This window comes from Macaca thibetana, chromosome 10 (genome assembly GCF_024542745.1).
Source record: "Macaca thibetana thibetana isolate TM-01 chromosome 10, ASM2454274v1, whole genome shotgun sequence".
NCBI lineage: Eukaryota > Metazoa > Chordata > Mammalia > Primates > Cercopithecidae > Macaca > Macaca thibetana.
In genome coordinates, this window is record NC_065587.1 from 67,109,947 (window position 1) to 67,127,845 (window position 17,899).

Consider the following 17,899-nt stretch of genomic DNA (forward strand, 5'->3'; position numbering starts at 1 on the left):
ACGAGGTCAGGAGATCAAGACCATCCTGGCTAACACAGTGAAACCCCGTCTCTACTAAAAAATACAAAAAAAAAACTAGCCGGGCGAGGTGGCGGGCGCCTGTAGTCCCAGCTACTCGGGAGGCTGAGGCAGGAGAATGGCCTGAACCCGGGAGGCGGAGCTTGCAGTGAGCTGAGATCTGGCCACTGCACTCCAGCAAGGGGGACAGAGTGAGACTCCGTCTCAAAAAAAAAAAAAAAAAAAAAAAGAAACTGAGGAACAAAGAGGCTAATTGACTCGCCCAGTGTCAGAGGTAGATCCCGATTTCAAGCTGATTTTTTTTTTGGTCTGGGTATCATTTATTCAAGTATTCAACAAATATTTTCTCTAACCAATCAGGCCCTGATGAAAAAAAGCAGACACAATCTGATCATGGTAGTGTGTGCCTATAGTTCCAGTTACTGAGAAGGCTGGGGCGGGAGGATTGCTTGAGCCCAGGACTTCAAAGCTGCAGTGAGCAAAGATCACGCCACTGCACTCTAGCCTGGAAAACAAAGTGAAACTCCGTCTCTAAAAGATAAAAACGAAAACTAGACACAACTTCTGACCTCTTAAAGTTTCCAGACTGGCAGGGGAGGCAAAGGGGACACAATTAATGACACAAATCCCTGCTAAATTAGAAATCAGGCTCAATGCTAGGCAGGGACATTATGTGGTGGGCTGATGGTACTTCCACTGTGTGGAGCAGGAGCCTAGAGGTCCCTCTATACCAAATCTCACCCAGTTAGTTGCTGAAGCCCAGGAAGACATTCAGGGAAGAATGGGTAGGGAAGCTGGGGCAGGAGCTGTTTATCAACAGGTCTAGAGGCATTTCAATACTTCGGTCACGAGTACTGCTCCAAGAGCACATCATAAGAGACATGACCTCTCCTAGGTAGTGTGGAAAGGCTTCCCAGAAATGACACTTACCATGAAAGATGAGGAGTTACTCTGGCAAAAGAGTTTGAGCAAAAAAAAAGACAAGAAAGGCCAGGCACGGTGGCTCACACCTGTAATTCCAGCACTTTGGAAGGCCGAGGCGGGCGGATCACGAGGTCAGGAGTTTGATACCAGCCTGGCCAACATGGCGAAACCCCGTCTCTACTAAAAATACAAAAATTAGCTGGGCATGGTGGCGGACCAGCGACTCGGGAGGCTCAGGCAGAACTGCTTGAACCCAGAAAGCGGAAGTTGCAGTGAGCCAAGATGGTACCATTGCACTCCAGCCTGGGTGAGAGAGTGAGACTCAAAAAAAAAAAAGAAGAAGAAGAAGAAAGAAAGAGGCAACAATAAAGAGCCATGTAACAAATGATTATGGCAACAGTAGTAATATGAACATTATGGTAAGCTGGTATCAAGCATAGATAATCAACTAAAGATATTTATAAGTGCTTTGATGCAACATCTGTTACCTGTATTTTATTTATATTCTTTTTTTGTTTTTTTGTTTTTTTTTTGAGACAGAGACACTCTGTCACCCAGGCTGGAGTGGAATTGTGTGATCTCGGCTCACTGCAAGCTCCGCCTCCTGGGTTTAAGCCATTCTCCTGCTTCAGCCTCCTGAGTAGCTGGAATTATGCCCAGCTAATTTTTGTATTTTTAGTAGAGACAGGGTTTCACCATGTTGGCCAGGCTGGTCTCGAGCTCCTGACCTCGTGATCCACCCGCCTCAGCCTCCCAAAGTGCTGGGATTACAGGCGTGAGCCACCGCGCCCAGCCGACATTAACTTTTCATTAGGCTAAATAATAAATGGCAAAGCCAGTATGTCTGGGTTCAAATTCTGACTCTGCTGAAAGTTAGAATTAAATGGGATATGTATAAAGTTCTCAGACTGCCCCTAGCACATAGCATGTGCTCAATAAATGCGATTTCTGAGTCCTTTCGCCTAATGTCAGTTATTAAATTATGTCAATTAATGGGTATCAGCATTACCTGCAGGTCATTTTGGTCTAAAGTGAGGACATTACTATGGGGGATGAGATCAGTGTAGAAAACCCAATCAGGAAAAGCCTCTAGGCCGGGCACAGTGGCACTATGGCTCTGTAATCCCAACACTTTGGGAGGCCAAGGTGGGCGGATCACTTGAGGTCAAGAGTTTGAGACCAGCCTGGCCAATATGGTGAAACCCCATCTCCACTAAAAATACAAAAATTAGCAGGGCATGGTGGCATGCGCCTGTAATCCCAGCTACTCAGGAGGCTAAGCAGGAGAATTGCTTGAACCAGGGAGGCAGAGGTTGCAGTGAGCTGAGATCACACCACTGCACTCCAGCCTGGGCGACAGAGTGCCACCCTGTCTCCGGGGATGGGGGTGGGTGGGAAGCCAGTCTAGAAAGTTTGGACCTAATTCTAGAGACACAGGAAGTTACAGGAGGTAACTCTGTATTTTAGAGGAGCAAGGCCCTCTAAAGTACAACTCGTCTACCCTCCCAAGACAGCTCCCAAAAAAAATGACATCGGGCCAGGTAACCTGCTAGCATCCACTCTCCTCACTGAGGAAAAAGCTGGCCAGGGTTATCTGGGTCAGATTAAGCCTTGACAGCAAAAGGTCAGAGGTTAAAAAGAAAAAAGAATCTTCATTCTGTAAGAGAAATGGCTCTGGAGATGTAATATGTATCTTAAAACAACTGTTTTAATTAATATGTGAAGCAATCTCATTATCACAGATAGAAATTATGACTCTCCTCTCCAAAAACAAAACAAACAAAATAATTGTACTTCAAGGCCTGAGTTTTACAAATGTATGACAACTTTATTGAACTAAATAATGATGTTGGGAGATCACAGCTGCTTTGAGAATCTCACAAACTCATGGAGGAGAAGACTACAAAAATAAGAAGTTACAGGCTAGGTGTGGTGGCTCATGCCTGTAATCCCAGCACTTTGGGAGGCCAAGGAGAGACAGCATGGCAAGATTCAACCTCTGCAAAAAAATGTTAAAATTAGCCAAGCGTGGTGACATGTACCTGCAGTCCCAGCTACTCTGGAGGCTCAGGTGGGAGGATCAATGGATCCTGGGAGGTCGAGGCTGCAGTGAGCCTGTGATCACCACACTGCATTCCAGCCTAGGCAACAGAGCAAGACCCTGTCTAAAAGAAAAAAAATAAATAGAAATTATCATACAGAGTGCTCTGTGGTGAGATAGATTCTTCTTGTTTTTTGTTTTGTTTTGTTTTGTTTTGTTTTGTTTTTGAGACAGTGTTTTTCGCTCTGTTGCCCAGGCTGGAGTGCAATGGTGTGATCTCGGCTCACTGCAACCTCTGCCTCCTGAGTTCAAGCAATTCTCCTGCTTCAGCCTCCCAAGTAGCTGGGATTACAGGCCTACACCACCATGCCTGGCTAATTTTTGTATTTTCAGTAGAGACAGGTAGTAGTAGCCTGTTGGCCAGGCTAGTCTCAAACTCCTGACTTCAAATGATCTGCCCACCTCAGCCTCCCAAAGTGCTGAGATTATAGGTGTGAGCCACAGTGCCCAGCCAATTCTTCTTCTTTTTTTTTTTTTTGAGATGGAGTTTCACTCTTGTTGCCCAGGCTGGAGTGCAATGGTGTGATCCCGGCTCACTGCAACCTCTGCCTTCCAGGTTCAAGCAATTCTCTTGCCTCAGCCTCCCAAGTAGCTGGGATCACAGGCATGTGCCAGCACAACCGGCTAATTTTGTATTTTTAGTAGAGATGAGTTTTCATCATGTTGGCCAGGCTGGTCTTGTACTCCTGACCTCAGGTGATCTGCCCACCTCAGCCTCCCAAAGTGCTGGGATTACAGGTGTGAGCCACTGCACCCGGCCCAATTATTATATCTATACATAGGGAAGAAGGATTCAGATTAGAGAAGAGCTCCTAATTCTGCTCAGAATAGGTGCAAGGAAATTTTCATGGAAGAGGCAAGAACTGGAGGACCAGCCTGGAAAGGGCAGAAGGCTGTTCCAGGCAGAGAACAGCATGTGCACTGTTCTGTTTGCATATTTCACAATTAATTAGGAGCCTTAAAAATAAAAACAGGCCGGGCATGGTGGCTCACGCCTGTAATCCTAGCACTTTGGGAGGCTGAGGTGGGCAGATCACCTGAGATCAGGAGTTCGAGACCAGCCTGACCAACATGGAGACACCCCGTCTCTACTAAAAGTACATTAGCTGGGTGCGGTGGCTCACGCCTGTAATCCCAGCACTTTGGGAGGCCAAGGCGGGTGAATCACTCGAGGTCAGTAGTTCCAGACCAGCCTGGCTAACATGGTGAAACCCCATCTCTACTAAAAATAGAAAAATTAGCCAGGCATGGTGGCAGTCACCTGTAATCCCAGCTAATTGGGAGGCTGAGGCAGGAGAATCACTTGAACCCAGGAGGCAGAGGTTGCAGTGAGCCGAGATCAGAAAAATGGTATTAATATATAGAGAAGATAACAAAGGAAATGTGGCAATATGTTAATATCTGGGGAATTTGGGTGATGAGTATTTAGGAATTCTTTCTACTATTCTTGCAAGTTTTCCGTAAGTCCAAAACTACCTATTTTTAGTAATTTTTTTAGAGACAGAGTCTTGCTCTGTCACCCAGGCTGGAGTCAATGGCAGGAACACAGCTCGCTGCAACCTCAAACTCATAAGCTCAAGCAATCCTCCCACCTCAGCCTCCCAAGTAGCCAAGACTACAGGTGTGTGCCATCACACCTGGCCTAAATATTTTTTAATTAAAAGTTGGCTTTTTGTTGTTGTTGTTGCTTTTTTTTTTTTTTTTTTTTTTGAGACAGAGTCTCACTCTGTCACCCAGGCTGGAGTGCAGTGGCGAGATCTTGGCTCACTGCAAGCTCTGCCTCCTGGGTTCACGCCATTCTCCTGCCTCAGCCTCACCAGTAGTTGGGACTATAGGCACCCGCTACCACGCCCGGCTAATTTTCTGTATTTTTAGTACAGACGGGGTTTCACCGTGTTAGCCGGGATGGTCTCGATCTCCTGACCTCGTGATCCGCCCGTCTCGGCCTCCCAAAGTGCTGGGATTACAGGAGTGAGCCACCGCACCTGGACAACTTTATTGATTTTTAAAAACTTTTAATTATGCCAGGCACGGTGGCTCACTCCTGTAATCCCAGCACTTTGGGAGGCCGAGACGGGCGGATCACGAGGTCAGGAGATCGAGACCATCCTGGCTAACACGGTGAAACCCCGTCTCTACTAAAAAAAAATACAAAAAACTAGCCGGGCGAGGTGGCGGGCGCCTGTAGTCTCAGCTACTCGGGAGGTTGAGGCAGGAGAATGGCATAAACCCGGGAGGCGGAGCTTGCAGTGAGCTGAGATCCGGCCACTGCACTCCAGCCTGGGCGACAGAGCGAGATTCCGTCTCAAAAAAAAAAAAGAAAAAAAAAATCAATAAAGTTACACAAAAAGAAGAAAGAAAGGGGGGAAGTAGGCAGGATAAAAGGAAGGGAAGGAAGCTAGGAAGGAAGGCAAAACGCTACAAAGGGCAGCAGGTAATTTCAAGCTCCAGCAAAACAACAAACAAGAACAAAGATGCCTGTGGGACCGAAGAGAAAAAGTAGACTGGCTTCCCAGAGCAGATTCCAATGCACAACTCCTTTTGCTACTAGCTGGGTGACCTTGGGTATGTGATGAGACCTCTTTGGAGTCAGTTCTCTTACAATCATGGTAATCAGGCCTCACAGGGTTGCCAGAATTCTCTAACAGTAATAAAAAAGCATTTTTGGGTCATTTGTCACTGTCATTTACTCAGCATTTACTCAGTCCCCTTCCCATGTGCCTCACATGTACTGAATTGTTTGATCCACACATCAGTTCTGTGAGGTTGATATTATCCATTTTATAGTTGGGTAAACAAGCCCCAAGGAGACTCTGGAACACACCCAAGGTCACAAAATAGCAGGGAAGTGGAGACAGGATGGGAACCCTAGCAAGGAGCATTGGGATCCCAACAGGATGTGGGGGGCGGTGAGGGGCACAAGTTCCACACCCGATGCCACTGTTGCTACAGTTGACACCCGTCAGCCTAGCTGCTGACAACATCTGGGGAAATATTACTCTACCTTTTAAAAAAGTATGACTATTATTATTGTTTGAGGCAGGGTCTCACTGTTGCCCAGACAGGAATGCAGAGGCACAATCTCCGCTCACTGCAACCTCCACCTCCTGAGGTCAAGTGGTCCTCCCACCTCAGTCTCCCGAGTAGCTGGACTACAGGGGCGCGCCACCATACCTGGCTAATTTTTCAATTTTTTTGTAGAAAGGGGGTGTGAAACTCTGTCCATGCTGCCCAGGCTGGTCTCAAATCCTGAACTCTGCTTACTTCAGCCTCCCAAAGTGCTGGGATTGCAAGGTGTGAGCCGTAATGCCTGGCCTAAGGCTATTACTACTGATAAGCATTGCATGTTACTATCACTACCTGCATCCAGTCTTCATTGTCATTAGCACTGCATTAATTATTGGGTCCCATTTTACAATAATGTCATCTCATATATGTGGAGAGTTTATTGCCTGCCAGGTGTCAGGCAAAGCATTTTACCTAGATCTGGCCTTTGAACTTCGGTCACCCTATGAAGCAGGTAGGATTTATTATTTCCACTTTATTTGTTGTTGTTGAGATAGGGCCTCTGTTGCCCAAGCTGGCGTGCAGTGGTGCGATCTCAGCTCACAGCAACAACCTCCATTTCCCGGGTTCACGAGATTCTCCCACCTCAGCCACACGGAGTAGCTGGGACTACAAGTGCATGCCACCACGCCCAGCTAATTTTTGTATTTTTTGGTAGAGATGGGGTTTCACCATGTTGACCAGGCTGGTATCTCCACCTTTTAGGTGAGAGATGAAAAACCCCAAGAGGTTAAGTCATCTGCTTGCTCCAAGTGACACGGTGACATGCCAGACCCCAGACACAAATCCAGGCAAACTCAAAGACTGCTTCAGCAAAGGCCTACGTGGGATTCAAACTCCAACCTCTTTCCCCAGATCAGAACATTCACTGCCTTCTCCCCTTGCCTCGGAACCTGGGATCACCAGCCTAACCCCATCTTGAGAAAACACAAGAATTACCCCCACACTCCCTCTGAGCCCCTCCCCCACCTTGACAAGCAGGCCAGGATGCCAAGGACTCCTCACCTGGAGGGCTCGCCCGTCTTTCTTGGGGTTTCGAGGCCGGGGCTGTTTATCTGGCTTCATCCTGTCCTGGTATTTGGTGCAGCACTGTACACAAGATGGCTTAATTGGGTGGCCCAGGTCTCTGGGGTCTCAACACCTGGGGAGGCAGGGGAGGTTGTGTGGGCCTAGCTTGCTAATTGCCATCTCACCATGGCAACCTGCATGTGGGCTGTTGTAGTCCTGAAGCTCCTTTCTAATAACATGTTCATCCTTCCACTCTGGAAGCTTCTTCCATCCCCAAACGCTGGGCCAGGCCCTTTAGAAACCTGACCTTATTTAAGAGATGGTCGTGATTATAGCCCAACTCACACATGGCCTGGGAGGCTCAGAGGTGCTAGGTCTGACATGTTCAGTGGATGAACCCCAGGTGCATCATGCTATTCTGTCTCTAATATGATAATTAACCAGTATTAATCCTTTTCCCTGACCAAAGGCTGGAGATGAGTGTGGCCCGATGAGCTCTGGGCTTGGGACTCCTGCCTAGGGAAGTAAATCCCAGTAAAATGGGATTACTGGAGTCACAATATTAGGCTTAGAAGGGCAACCGACATCGTGAGTGCTCATTGAAGGGCAGGATTTTAGTTGGGGGCACGCTGAGAATCACTCCACCCAAAAGGCAGAGGACACGGGCTAGACTGGGACCACAGGGCTACTCCCAGTTAGCCCCCTTACGGAAGGTTGTTGACCTGCAGCACGGCAACTTGGGAGCTGTGGAATAAGGTATAGAATCCCACGGAAGCATATGAACTGTGAGAATCATTAGGATCTTTTGCTAGAGGTGATAATCACCTTGATCAGTTCCCCAAGATCTGGGGCAGACTCCAGCCCTTGTATTTAGGCAAGGGGAATGTGCCGGGGAAAAGACATATACAACATTTTCTCTTCCACTTGCCCTGGGAAAAAACGATCCTGGGCCCTTAAAAATGTCCTGTAGCTACATGCCTACAACTGCACACGTCTGGAAACAGGTGTCCCACACATCGAGCTTTTAAACGAATTCAGACACTCAAGCCACATTTGGGAACCGTGACTTAGATGCCCATTCACTGGTCTGGTGTGGTCCCTTGATAGCAGCATCAAATTCCTAGGGTCAGGCTGGGTGTGGTGGTGCTCGCCTGTGGTCCCAGCTACTTGGAGGCTGACAGAGGAGGATCACTTGAGCCTGGGGAGTCCAGGCTGCAATAAGCAGTAATTGTGCCACTGCGCGACTGAAAATTCCTATGGTCCACTCATAGAGTCAGAAACTCTGGAGGTTGGGCCAGCAATCACAGCCCTGACAAGCCCTCCAGGGGATGCAGATGTGCTGGATTCTTTTTTTTTTTTTTTGGAGACGGAGTCTTGCTCTGTTGCCCAGGCTGAAGTGCAGTGGCACTATCTCAGCTCACTGCAAGCTCCGCCTCCTGGGTTCAGAGCTTAGCTGGGACTACAAGGTGCCTGCCACCACGCCTGGCTAATTTTGTGTATTTTTAGTAGAGACAGGGTTTCCAGGGTTAGCCAGAATGGTCTCGATCTCCTGACCTTGTGATCTGCCTGCCTAGGCCTCCCAAAGTGCTGAGATTACAGGCATGAGCCACCGCGCCTGGCCTGTATTCTTGGGGTTTTTTTGTACAGATGGAGTTTTGCCATGTTGCCAAGGCTGGTCTTGAACTCCTGGGCTCAAAAGATCTGCCCACCCTGGCTAGGATTACAGGTGAGCCAATGCTGCAGAACCAGTGCACCACACTGTAAGCTCGCTCCAGTCAGCTTGCGGTCACATTGCGTTTGAATAAATGAATGAATGAATCACCTACTTCCAAACTCTCACCCTTACATGTTAGCCAGGCCCTCCCCCATGTCCCATCCCTCTGACCTGCAGAAGAAAAGGGACATCAGACAGTTATAGACAAATACTGATTTTAATTAAACATAAGGTAAACTCTAGGCATCCGTCATCTTTCAGCCTAAAAATTAGCAAAAACTGTTGAAACAAGGCACAGTTTTTTTCCCCATATTTGTTACGTCGTGGCTCCAGTTACAAAAAAAGTTTTAATGAAAACGTTAAACATAAAAATAGAAGTTTGAGATTTTAAAAAAAGTGTATAAAAAGCCCCACAAAACTTGTCAATGTTGTTCCTTATTCTACAAAATAGCACCAGTAAGAAGAGTAAGAGGTGTTAAAAACCATTACGACAGCATTTCTGAAATGCAGCTTGTCTGAACTCCCATTCTCCCTAAAAATGACTTATCATGGAATAAAAAAGGATTTAAAAATCTCCAGAGGGAGCACCGAGCTTTGACTGCAGTTTTCTCTGTCATCTCTTAAGATGAGGGGAAGGTGTGAGAAATGTACGTCTGTCCCTGACTGCTGTCACTGCTTCTGAGTTTAGTAAAAAGATGAGAAATGAGGGTAGCAGACTTCTCATCTGGGGACCTGTGCCTGTGGGGGGTAGGTCTCTTGGAGAGGGAATGGGTTTGAGGGGGTGTCTTATCTGAGCTCCTTCCTTCACACTCCTCTCCTAAGGAAGAGGGAGACACGGAGGAGCCATACTTGTCTACAAAATATATGGCAGCTTATGTTATAGAACTCAGCACACCCCTTCCTGAGCTCCCCAGAGGGTTCTATTGCAGTCACTGGGAGGGATTGAGCTAAGAGTGGCCCCTGCCCTTGGGTTTGTGGGGGGAAAAGATAGCCCTGAATGTGATGATGATGTCATCCCTGCTGAAATCATCATCGTTGTGGAAAATACTCTAATAGGTCCCGTGCAGACTCCAGCCCTTGTATTTAGGCAAGGGGAATGTGCCGGGGAAAAGACATATACAACATTTTCTCTTTTGCTTGCCCTGGGAAAAAACGATCCTGGGCCCTTAAAAATGTCCCGTAGCTACATGCCTACAACTGCACACGTCTGTAAACACAGAGCAGCAGCCAGTTTTCAAAAATTAAACTCTTGCAATAACTGTCTTGGATGATTTTTCAGCATTAACCTGAGTATTGGAGAGCTGTCGGCACTGTGGTTTTGGTATCATAGCCATTGTTTCTCTGAGTGGTAGACCCAGGAAGGAAAAAAAAAAAGCCACGTTGCTACCTACTTCAAGTTTTAAAGTTTTAGGAGAAGAAAAAATGAGCACCATGTTAGGCTGCTCCAAGCAGCCAGGTCTGAATTGTGCACAAGGAGGCGGCACCTCGGCCTCCCCCTGCAAGAGAGTCAGGTGGCTCTGCCCCCACTGAGCAGGAGGGAACTGAGGTACACGGTATGCCCCACACAGCTAAGGAAGAGCAGGGCCTGGGGATGCCTTCAGGAATCACACCTCCTGGGTCCTGGCTCTGCCACACACCCCAGTGGGCTTGGGGCCTGGCTGGAACTATTCACATGCAAAGTAGTCCTTCAGAGGGGCGAAGAGGTGTCGGATGACAGGCACGCTCCAGGACCTTCCCAGCAGCTTCTGGCGGGCACCGCGGCCCATGTTGGACACGTCTGTGTAGTGCACAGGAAAGCCAAAGATCCTGGGGTACCGGAGTAAAAAGACAGCGAGTCAGAAGTGCCTCCAGGATGCTGACAGCCTCAACCAGCCAGGTCTCACTCCTTCTGCCCTCACCATCCCTCAGTCCCATCAGTAAGGTCCCCAGGACCTAAATTCAGAGCCCTTAATTCAGAACACTTGCTCATAAATTGCTCACAAATCAAAGTCCCCCGTTTTGTGCAGGCCTAACACCATACTCTTGGCATAGAGTTGGTGCTCAGAGGACCTTCCTTGAATAAATGCATGCATACCAAATTAGCCAGCCAGCAATGTCTCCATCTTCAAAACACTATGATGGGAGAAGTTAAGCAACTTCCTTAATAAGGAACAAGGTCACTGAAAAACAGCCTAGATTTTCAGTCATCACAGGCTCAGGCAATTTACAGCTCAGCAACCACAGTTTTCCTTCCCTATTCAAACCCAGCTGCTGGATGAAGGACTGAGCTAGACGACTTCAGGCAGATGGCATCAAATATACCAAAAGCTTCCTCTATAGGATTCTACCAGGCCTGGAAAGAGGGCACAGAGGCTGAACCTCAGTATTACTCAGGTACACAATCCAATACTAAGAGTCATCCCAACAGACCAATGGTTGCGTGGTTATTCAGAAACATGCCAAAGATGTGATACCTCAGGCCTGTGTCTTGCTTGGCTTTAGCGTCTACACAATGTCAGCCATCTGCACCAACCATTTTAGGTATGGGTCCATACAGAATAATCTACAGCATAAATACTAATCAGAAGTTACTTTTATACTCTGTTATATAACTGTTGGTAAGTCAAAGAAGAAAGTAAACGAGTTGTAGAAGTGAAATATTTGGAATGAAAACACTCTGTATCAAAGCCTTCAGAATACAGAACACATGTAAAGAGGAATGTTCAAAACCTTAATTACATCACTATAGCAAATAATGATTTTTAAAAAATAGGAGAAGCAAAATGAACAAACAGAGGAGTGAAAGAAAAAACAGAACTGAAATCCAAGAGATGGTTATTTGCATCAAAACAGACAAACTTAGCCCAAAGAAAGGGAAGGAGAGGATAAACTGTGGCTAAGAAGGAATCATTTATAGAATGAGCAAACTGAAGTCTTCAAGAATGGCATGTCTGTGGAGTTTTCTTTCACTGGCTTCTCATACATCGTAGTGTCCCAGCGTGTTGGGACAGGCAGATGTCAGGGCAGTGCAGCCAACAGACAGATGGTGCGGCCTAATGACCTCATGTCTCAGATTCCTCACCACCACCACACCCCCTCCGCCATTTTTGTCAGGAAATAAGGGCGAACTATGAAAAGGTATTATTACTCCTCGCCCCAGTAACACCAAAGGGCAGTGAGGCCATCAAGAATGAAGGTAAGCACCTGCCCATGTCTGCCCATTTGTGTTTTGATCTGCACAGTTTCCCTCTCCAAGTGCAGCCTTGCTCACCTTTCGAGCTCAGTGCACCACAAAACATCTTCTTTGCCATTCATGACAACAGGGAAAAGTTGGTTTTTCCCCTGTTTGATCGAGTTCGACTTGGTGGTTATTGTCTGTACTTTCTTTAACTGGAGAACAAAACGACATCATGGAGTGAGCACAGAATGAAGGGACCTGGGTGGGGTCGAGGCTAAAAAGTACCTGGGAAAGATGGAGGGGAGAGCGCAGGCGCGGCAGAAGAGTGGCAGGGCTGGGAGAAAAAAGTACCTGGGAAAGATGGAAGGGAGAGGGCAGGCGCGGGAGAGGAATGGCAGGGCTGGGAGCGGAAAGCAGAGTTGGAGGGACAAGAACATTTTGTGCTTCCCACAAATGCCAAGACGTTAACAGGAAGGACCAGCCTCAGAGAAAATGAGATAAACAAAAAAGTGACCATGAATGAGATCACGTGGGGGGGCCAAGAAGACACCAGAGTTCCTGATCAAGCAAGATTAAGTAAAAAGTAAAAACCACCCAGATACAGAGAATGCTCAACTGGAGTTTAGAAAATGGATCTTAGCTTGATGCAAACATTGAGATTTAGGTTTATGGAGGTCTTCATATTCTATGACTTGACAGCAAATTCATTTCTTGGCAAAAGGATTAATGATTCCTTTCTCCCTGAGGGCCAGCTGAAATTCTCTGTGTCTTTATGTATCCAGTACTAAAATTAGAAAGATTAGTTGCCTTTCCTCGTAGTGATTACTTATCACGAATGTCTCCTGGTCTCTGTATTTGAGGATGGCACAGAACAATTGTGTGGGAGAAAGAAGCCCAACACCAGGAAGTCACGTGGGGGGAGGTGTAGGAACCAATCAGACACCAAGGTCATCTCCCAAGTCCCCACTTGGAGGTCACCAAGTGCATTTTTCCAGAGGGCCACAGCTCGTCTTACCTTGGCTATCCTATTGTATTCCAAGCAGTCCTGCAGCTCGAGTTTATCATTCTTTGATGCTATCACGGGCCTGGGAACAGCCAAAACCCATTACTTTTTACTAGCTGTAGAGGGTCCTCTGCTAGGCACAAGGTGGGAGTGAGGGCATATGTTGCAGAGATGTGCCCTAGCGGTGAACTTGCCACAAATAAATGACGAAAACGATCCTGGCATGAGCACAAGCCTGTGTGCCAAAGCCAAGGATGGGCTACCCCAAAGGGGACAGCCCAGCATCCAGGAGGTAATGTTCCCCTGCCTGGACTTCAAAGTTAGGTTCCCATTGAGCAGGAACACTGCACGGGAGTGGGGCAGGAGAAACCTCAGGTCCCAGCTCCACCGCTCACTGAGTGAGCTTGAGCAAGTCACACTACCCCTTTGGGCTTCCTGTCTATTTTAAAGTGAGGAGCTTGGAATAGATTTTTATGGGTCTACCTGATGCAATTATCACATCACACCCACGGTTTGGTGGCTCACTGCTGGGGATACAGCCTCAGGAGGCTTTAAAAGTGAATAGCAACCGGCTGCAGTGGTCCCTACCCTTAATCCCAGCAATTTGGGAGTTCAAAGCAGGAGGATCGCTTAAGCCTAGGAGTTGGAGGCTGCGGTGAGTCACGATGACAACACTGCACTCCAGCCTGGGAGACAGACCCTATCTCTTAAGGTTAAAAAAAAAAAAAAAAGACTAAGCACCGCTTTAACTTTCACCCTTGAAAAGTATTTTGCAAATGCAGAGAGAGGCAAACAGATGACTAAGAAGGGTGAGGGCCAGAACTGAAAGTAGCTGAGCAGCTCCAGAGCAGAAACCGGGGCAAGAGGACTGGACGCAGGGACGGCCATAGTAACCTGTGTTAGGAATGTCAAGGCCAAACAACTCAGATATGAGAATGGGAACCGTGCCTACAAGAGGGGCTAAGGAAATCACAACACATACTTCCCCTAGACTGATAGATTTCCTTGACCTCACCTGCCAGGCTTCAAATGCCACCTCTATCCCCACTCCTACCTCCGCCATGGACCCAAGGGAGCTGAGGGCCCAGAAGAAAAGGACACTGCACAGCCCCACCTTGTGCTGACTGTAAGATTAAGCTCTAAACAAGCCACATGACTTGGGTCTGTCCCCTAAATGATGCTTGGTGTGCCACCCATCGTATCAGCTTGCAGAGCTTAGTCACAGCGTTAGATCTGCGTCAGGCCTCACTGATCCTTCCACCTCACAGCCTACACATCCAATACATCAGCAAATGTCCTACCCTCCAGATATGCTGAATCTGACCCCTCCTTGCTAAGTCACAGGATTGCTGTGCTGCAAACTCCAGGGGCCACCACTCACACTGTGTTCTTTATGGATGGCACCTCCTGGGGCACAACATCATCATCAGTGATCTCTCCTTTGAGCAGTCTGGTCACCTCGCTCTCTCCCCATTCCCGACTACATCCTGCTGTTGTCTACAATCCACCCAGAAACTACCGTGTACTTAAGACACAATTCATCTCATCTGGAACATCCCATGTCAAAGTGATTTCAGCGGTACCACATTAAGGCCCAAGTTACTTGGCCCTTCTCTCCCAGGCACCCCACGTAGGGTGCTCTGAGCTGGTCTGGGGATGTTTCCCATCATCCCAGACCCTCTTCCTTCCACCTGCAGTACTCTAATAACTGCATGGGTCCATCCCTTCACTTAGGGCCCTCGCTAGAATGAGAAGCCTTCCCTTCCAATGCCCATCCACCAGCAATAAACCCCAAATCATTGTCTTCTCTCCCTCCCCCTTCAGCATGTCACTATCATGAAAGCCGAGATAGACATGATGTATTTAACCATGAAAATGGCAACAGTGTAACAGTGCCGGCCTACTGGGAGCTCAAATGTTGAAGGCATTAACCCATTTAATTCCAGACACAGAAATGGTATCCTAAGATTGGCTGCCTAACCAAGTACACGGGCAAGGTGGTCAACAAAAATCCTCCAAGCTACCCCAGGACCCTAACCTCTGTCCACACTTCACTAAGTGGCAGAAGGTTATTATGTTTCCACGCCTCCTTCTACAGGAGAATGTTTTAAGCTCAACTCATTTGCAAGTCTGGGATGTCACATTACCATCACATTTTACATCTCAATTAGCAAGTTCTTCTCCTTGAAACCACATATAGAGGAGATAATTAATCCTCAGCAAAGCTGCTTTGTGGCTTTCAGCGTGTCTGAAGAAGACTGCTGTTTTTAGTATATAACAAAATATGAAATGCTCCTGGTAATGAGAATGTGAGGGACATAGTCTTCGGGCTTTTGTTTGTCATAGCAGCTCTGCCACCTGGTTGGTCACCATGAGCCTGGCCAAGATCGCTTCATCTCCGGGGCAGGAGGAAAGGCACCGCTAACAACAATCTACTTCCATTTCCAGTCGGCTGTCCCTACAGCAATGGGGAGGAGAAGTGAAGGGCAGGAGCATCAACAAGCTCAAGTCTTGAGAGATCCCTGGCAGGAAGGAGGTACACAGTCTGGCTACAGCACATGGGACTTTCATTTTTCTTTATATTTTTGTAGAGACGGGGTCTCACTTTGTTGCCCACGCTAGTCTAGAACTCCTGGGCTCAAGCGATCCTCCAGCCTCGGCCTCCCAAAGTGCTGGGATTACAGGCGTGAGCCACCGCGCCCAGCCACCTGGGACTTTGAAGGTCGGGTCCATCGGCAGCTTACAACAGGTAAGAGTGGAACTCCTAAGGAGATTCCCAGGTACTTGCTGAACATCTTAACAGGGATCAACCCGGAAGACCACAGGTGGTCTGAAACCCTAACTGTTTCTCAGCAGAGCCAGATCTTTCTAGGAAGGCTTGAACGTCAGAGCTTGTTATCACATATTTAACTTGGCTGTTACCTGTCCCACTAAGAGCCCTTTGTTACCTGTTCATCCCAGGTAGGTTGCCCCAAAAGTATCGGGCCCTGTGAGCAGCAGAAACTTTGATGGCATCAATCATCACTGGATTACACTGCAGGGACAAAGAAGGTTGCTGTTAGGAGCCCATTATTAGAGTTCCAGTGTCAACCAGACCTTTGCAGGTGACAGGGCTATTCCCTGACTACGGAAGAGGCACAGATCCTTCAAAACAAAGAAAAGACCAACTGCCATCAGGAGGCTGGCTAGAGTACATGGTGAACGCCCTCATACTATGCTAATGGTAGGTAAAGAGATAAGGTCAAACCTGTAGATTCTGAGATGACATCCCCTGGGACACGCCAGATTATTACAAAATATGATACACAGGCTCAAGTGATCCTCCAACTTCAGCCTCCTGAAATGCTAGGAGTGCAGACATGAGCCACCGTGCCTGGTCTAAAGCAGTTTTCATGTCAAAAATGAGTAGAAAATTGAGTCAAATCTCATGAGTCCTTAACAGCAGATGATGGTTTCATCATTTCTGACTGCAAAGAGTTGAGCTGAGATCAATTATTTTCCTTGTACTGGCTGGGCATGGTGGCTCACAGCTCTATCTCTAATTCTAACACGTTGGGAGGTGGGCGGATCGCTTGAGTCCAGGAGTTCAAGACTAGGGTGTGCAACATACCAAGACCCCGTCTCTACCAAAAATACAAAAACTGCTGGGCATGGTGGTATGCTCCTGTAGTCCCAGCTACTTGGGAGGCTGAGGTAGGAGGATTGCCTGAGCCCAGCTGTTTGAGGCTACAGTGAGCTGTAATCATGCCACTGTACTTCAGCCTGGGTGACAGAGCAAGACCCCGTCTCAAAAAAAAATATTTTCCATGTACTAAGAGAACCCACTGAATCCCTCACTATTGGATCTAGCCAGACCAAGGACAGGAAAGTCATTCCCAACGTTGGCAACACCCACCAATCATCACTGCCAGCAGCGCTTTCCCTGCCCAGGCTGTGTGTGACAATCAGGTCCCCAGATTCCCTCACCTCCAGGAACCGTGAGATGTCCCTCTTGTCGCCAACCTTCATGGCTACAACATTCTCAAACATCCAGAAGAACGGCCGGTCATCACCCTCCTTGGGGCGTGAGTAATTCAGCAGGTGGTAAAATTCAAAGAAGAGCCGGCCGGTACCCTCTGTGCTCAGAAAAGATGACAGTGCAGGGTTCATTTGAAACCTCCAGCCCAACCTACCGCATCCCGAGACCAACAGGTTCCCAATGGCCTCCTGAGTTAAGGCCGATGCCTACCAGTCTATGTCCACCTGAATGACAGCAGGGACACAGGCAGCGGCAGGGCACTATTTACTAGGGTATTTCCCTTGTGGGCTGAGGATTTACTACGGAGCGTAGGCAGCACCAACAGTCCCCTGACGCTGCCAGTAACTTGGCCAGAAGCAAAGGGCTCCTTCTCAGGCCACTCCACCTGGGCCAGTGGTCAGGGGTCAGGTGACATAGGCTCTCCAGGGACTGCCAGAGAGAAGGATGCTCACCATACAGGCCTTTCCTGGCTGGATTCACATTTGAGAGATCGTTGCATGGGCTTCCGCCAATCACCAAGTCAAATGGGCCCCATTCCTCAATCTGAGAGAGACAGAGTCAGGATGAGGGTGTGGACAGAGAGAAAGAGAGCTGGTCCCACTTCTAGAATCTTGCTTGGGGCTGGACAAAGTGGCTCACACCTGTAATCCCAGGGAGGCTGAAGTGGGGGGGTGGATCACCTGAAGTCAGGAGTTTGAGACCAGCCTGGCCAACATGGAGAAACCCCATCTCTACTAGAAATATAAAAATTAGCCCAGCATGGTGGCAGGTGCCTGTAATCCCAGCACTTTGGGAGGCTGAGGCAGGAGAATCGCTTAAACCCAGGAGGCAGAGGTTACAGTGAGCTGAGATCATGCCACTGCACTCCAGAGTGAGACTGTCTCCAGAAA

The 17,899-nt window shown here is 48.0% G+C and overlaps 2 protein-coding genes across 4 annotated transcripts in view; one reads left to right on the forward strand and one right to left on the reverse strand.

Moving 5' to 3' along the window:
- The window catches only part of COMMD7 (COMM domain containing 7), a 319,129-nt gene that overhangs the window by 204,439 nt on the left and 96,791 nt on the right, over positions 1–17,899 (forward strand). The window lies entirely within an intron of this gene.
- DNMT3B (DNA methyltransferase 3 beta) overlaps positions 9,033–17,899 on the reverse strand; it is a 30,052-nt gene continuing 21,185 nt past the window's right edge. For 2 of the 3 annotated variants that reach the window (XM_050807418.1, XM_050807417.1), the window contains 4 exons: positions 17,462–17,552; positions 16,958–17,106; positions 15,940–16,025; positions 9,033–10,637 (listed from right to left, as the gene is read on the reverse strand). In XM_050807418.1, the coding sequence (XP_050663375.1) occupies positions 10,496–10,637; positions 15,940–16,025; positions 16,958–17,106; positions 17,462–17,552 (468 nt within the window). In that variant the 3' untranslated portion in view covers positions 9,033–10,495. Of the gene's footprint in view, positions 10,638–12,081; positions 12,201–13,003; positions 13,074–15,939; positions 16,026–16,957; positions 17,107–17,461; positions 17,553–17,899 lie in introns of all 3 variants that reach the window. The other variant, XM_050807416.1, reaches the window with a different exon arrangement.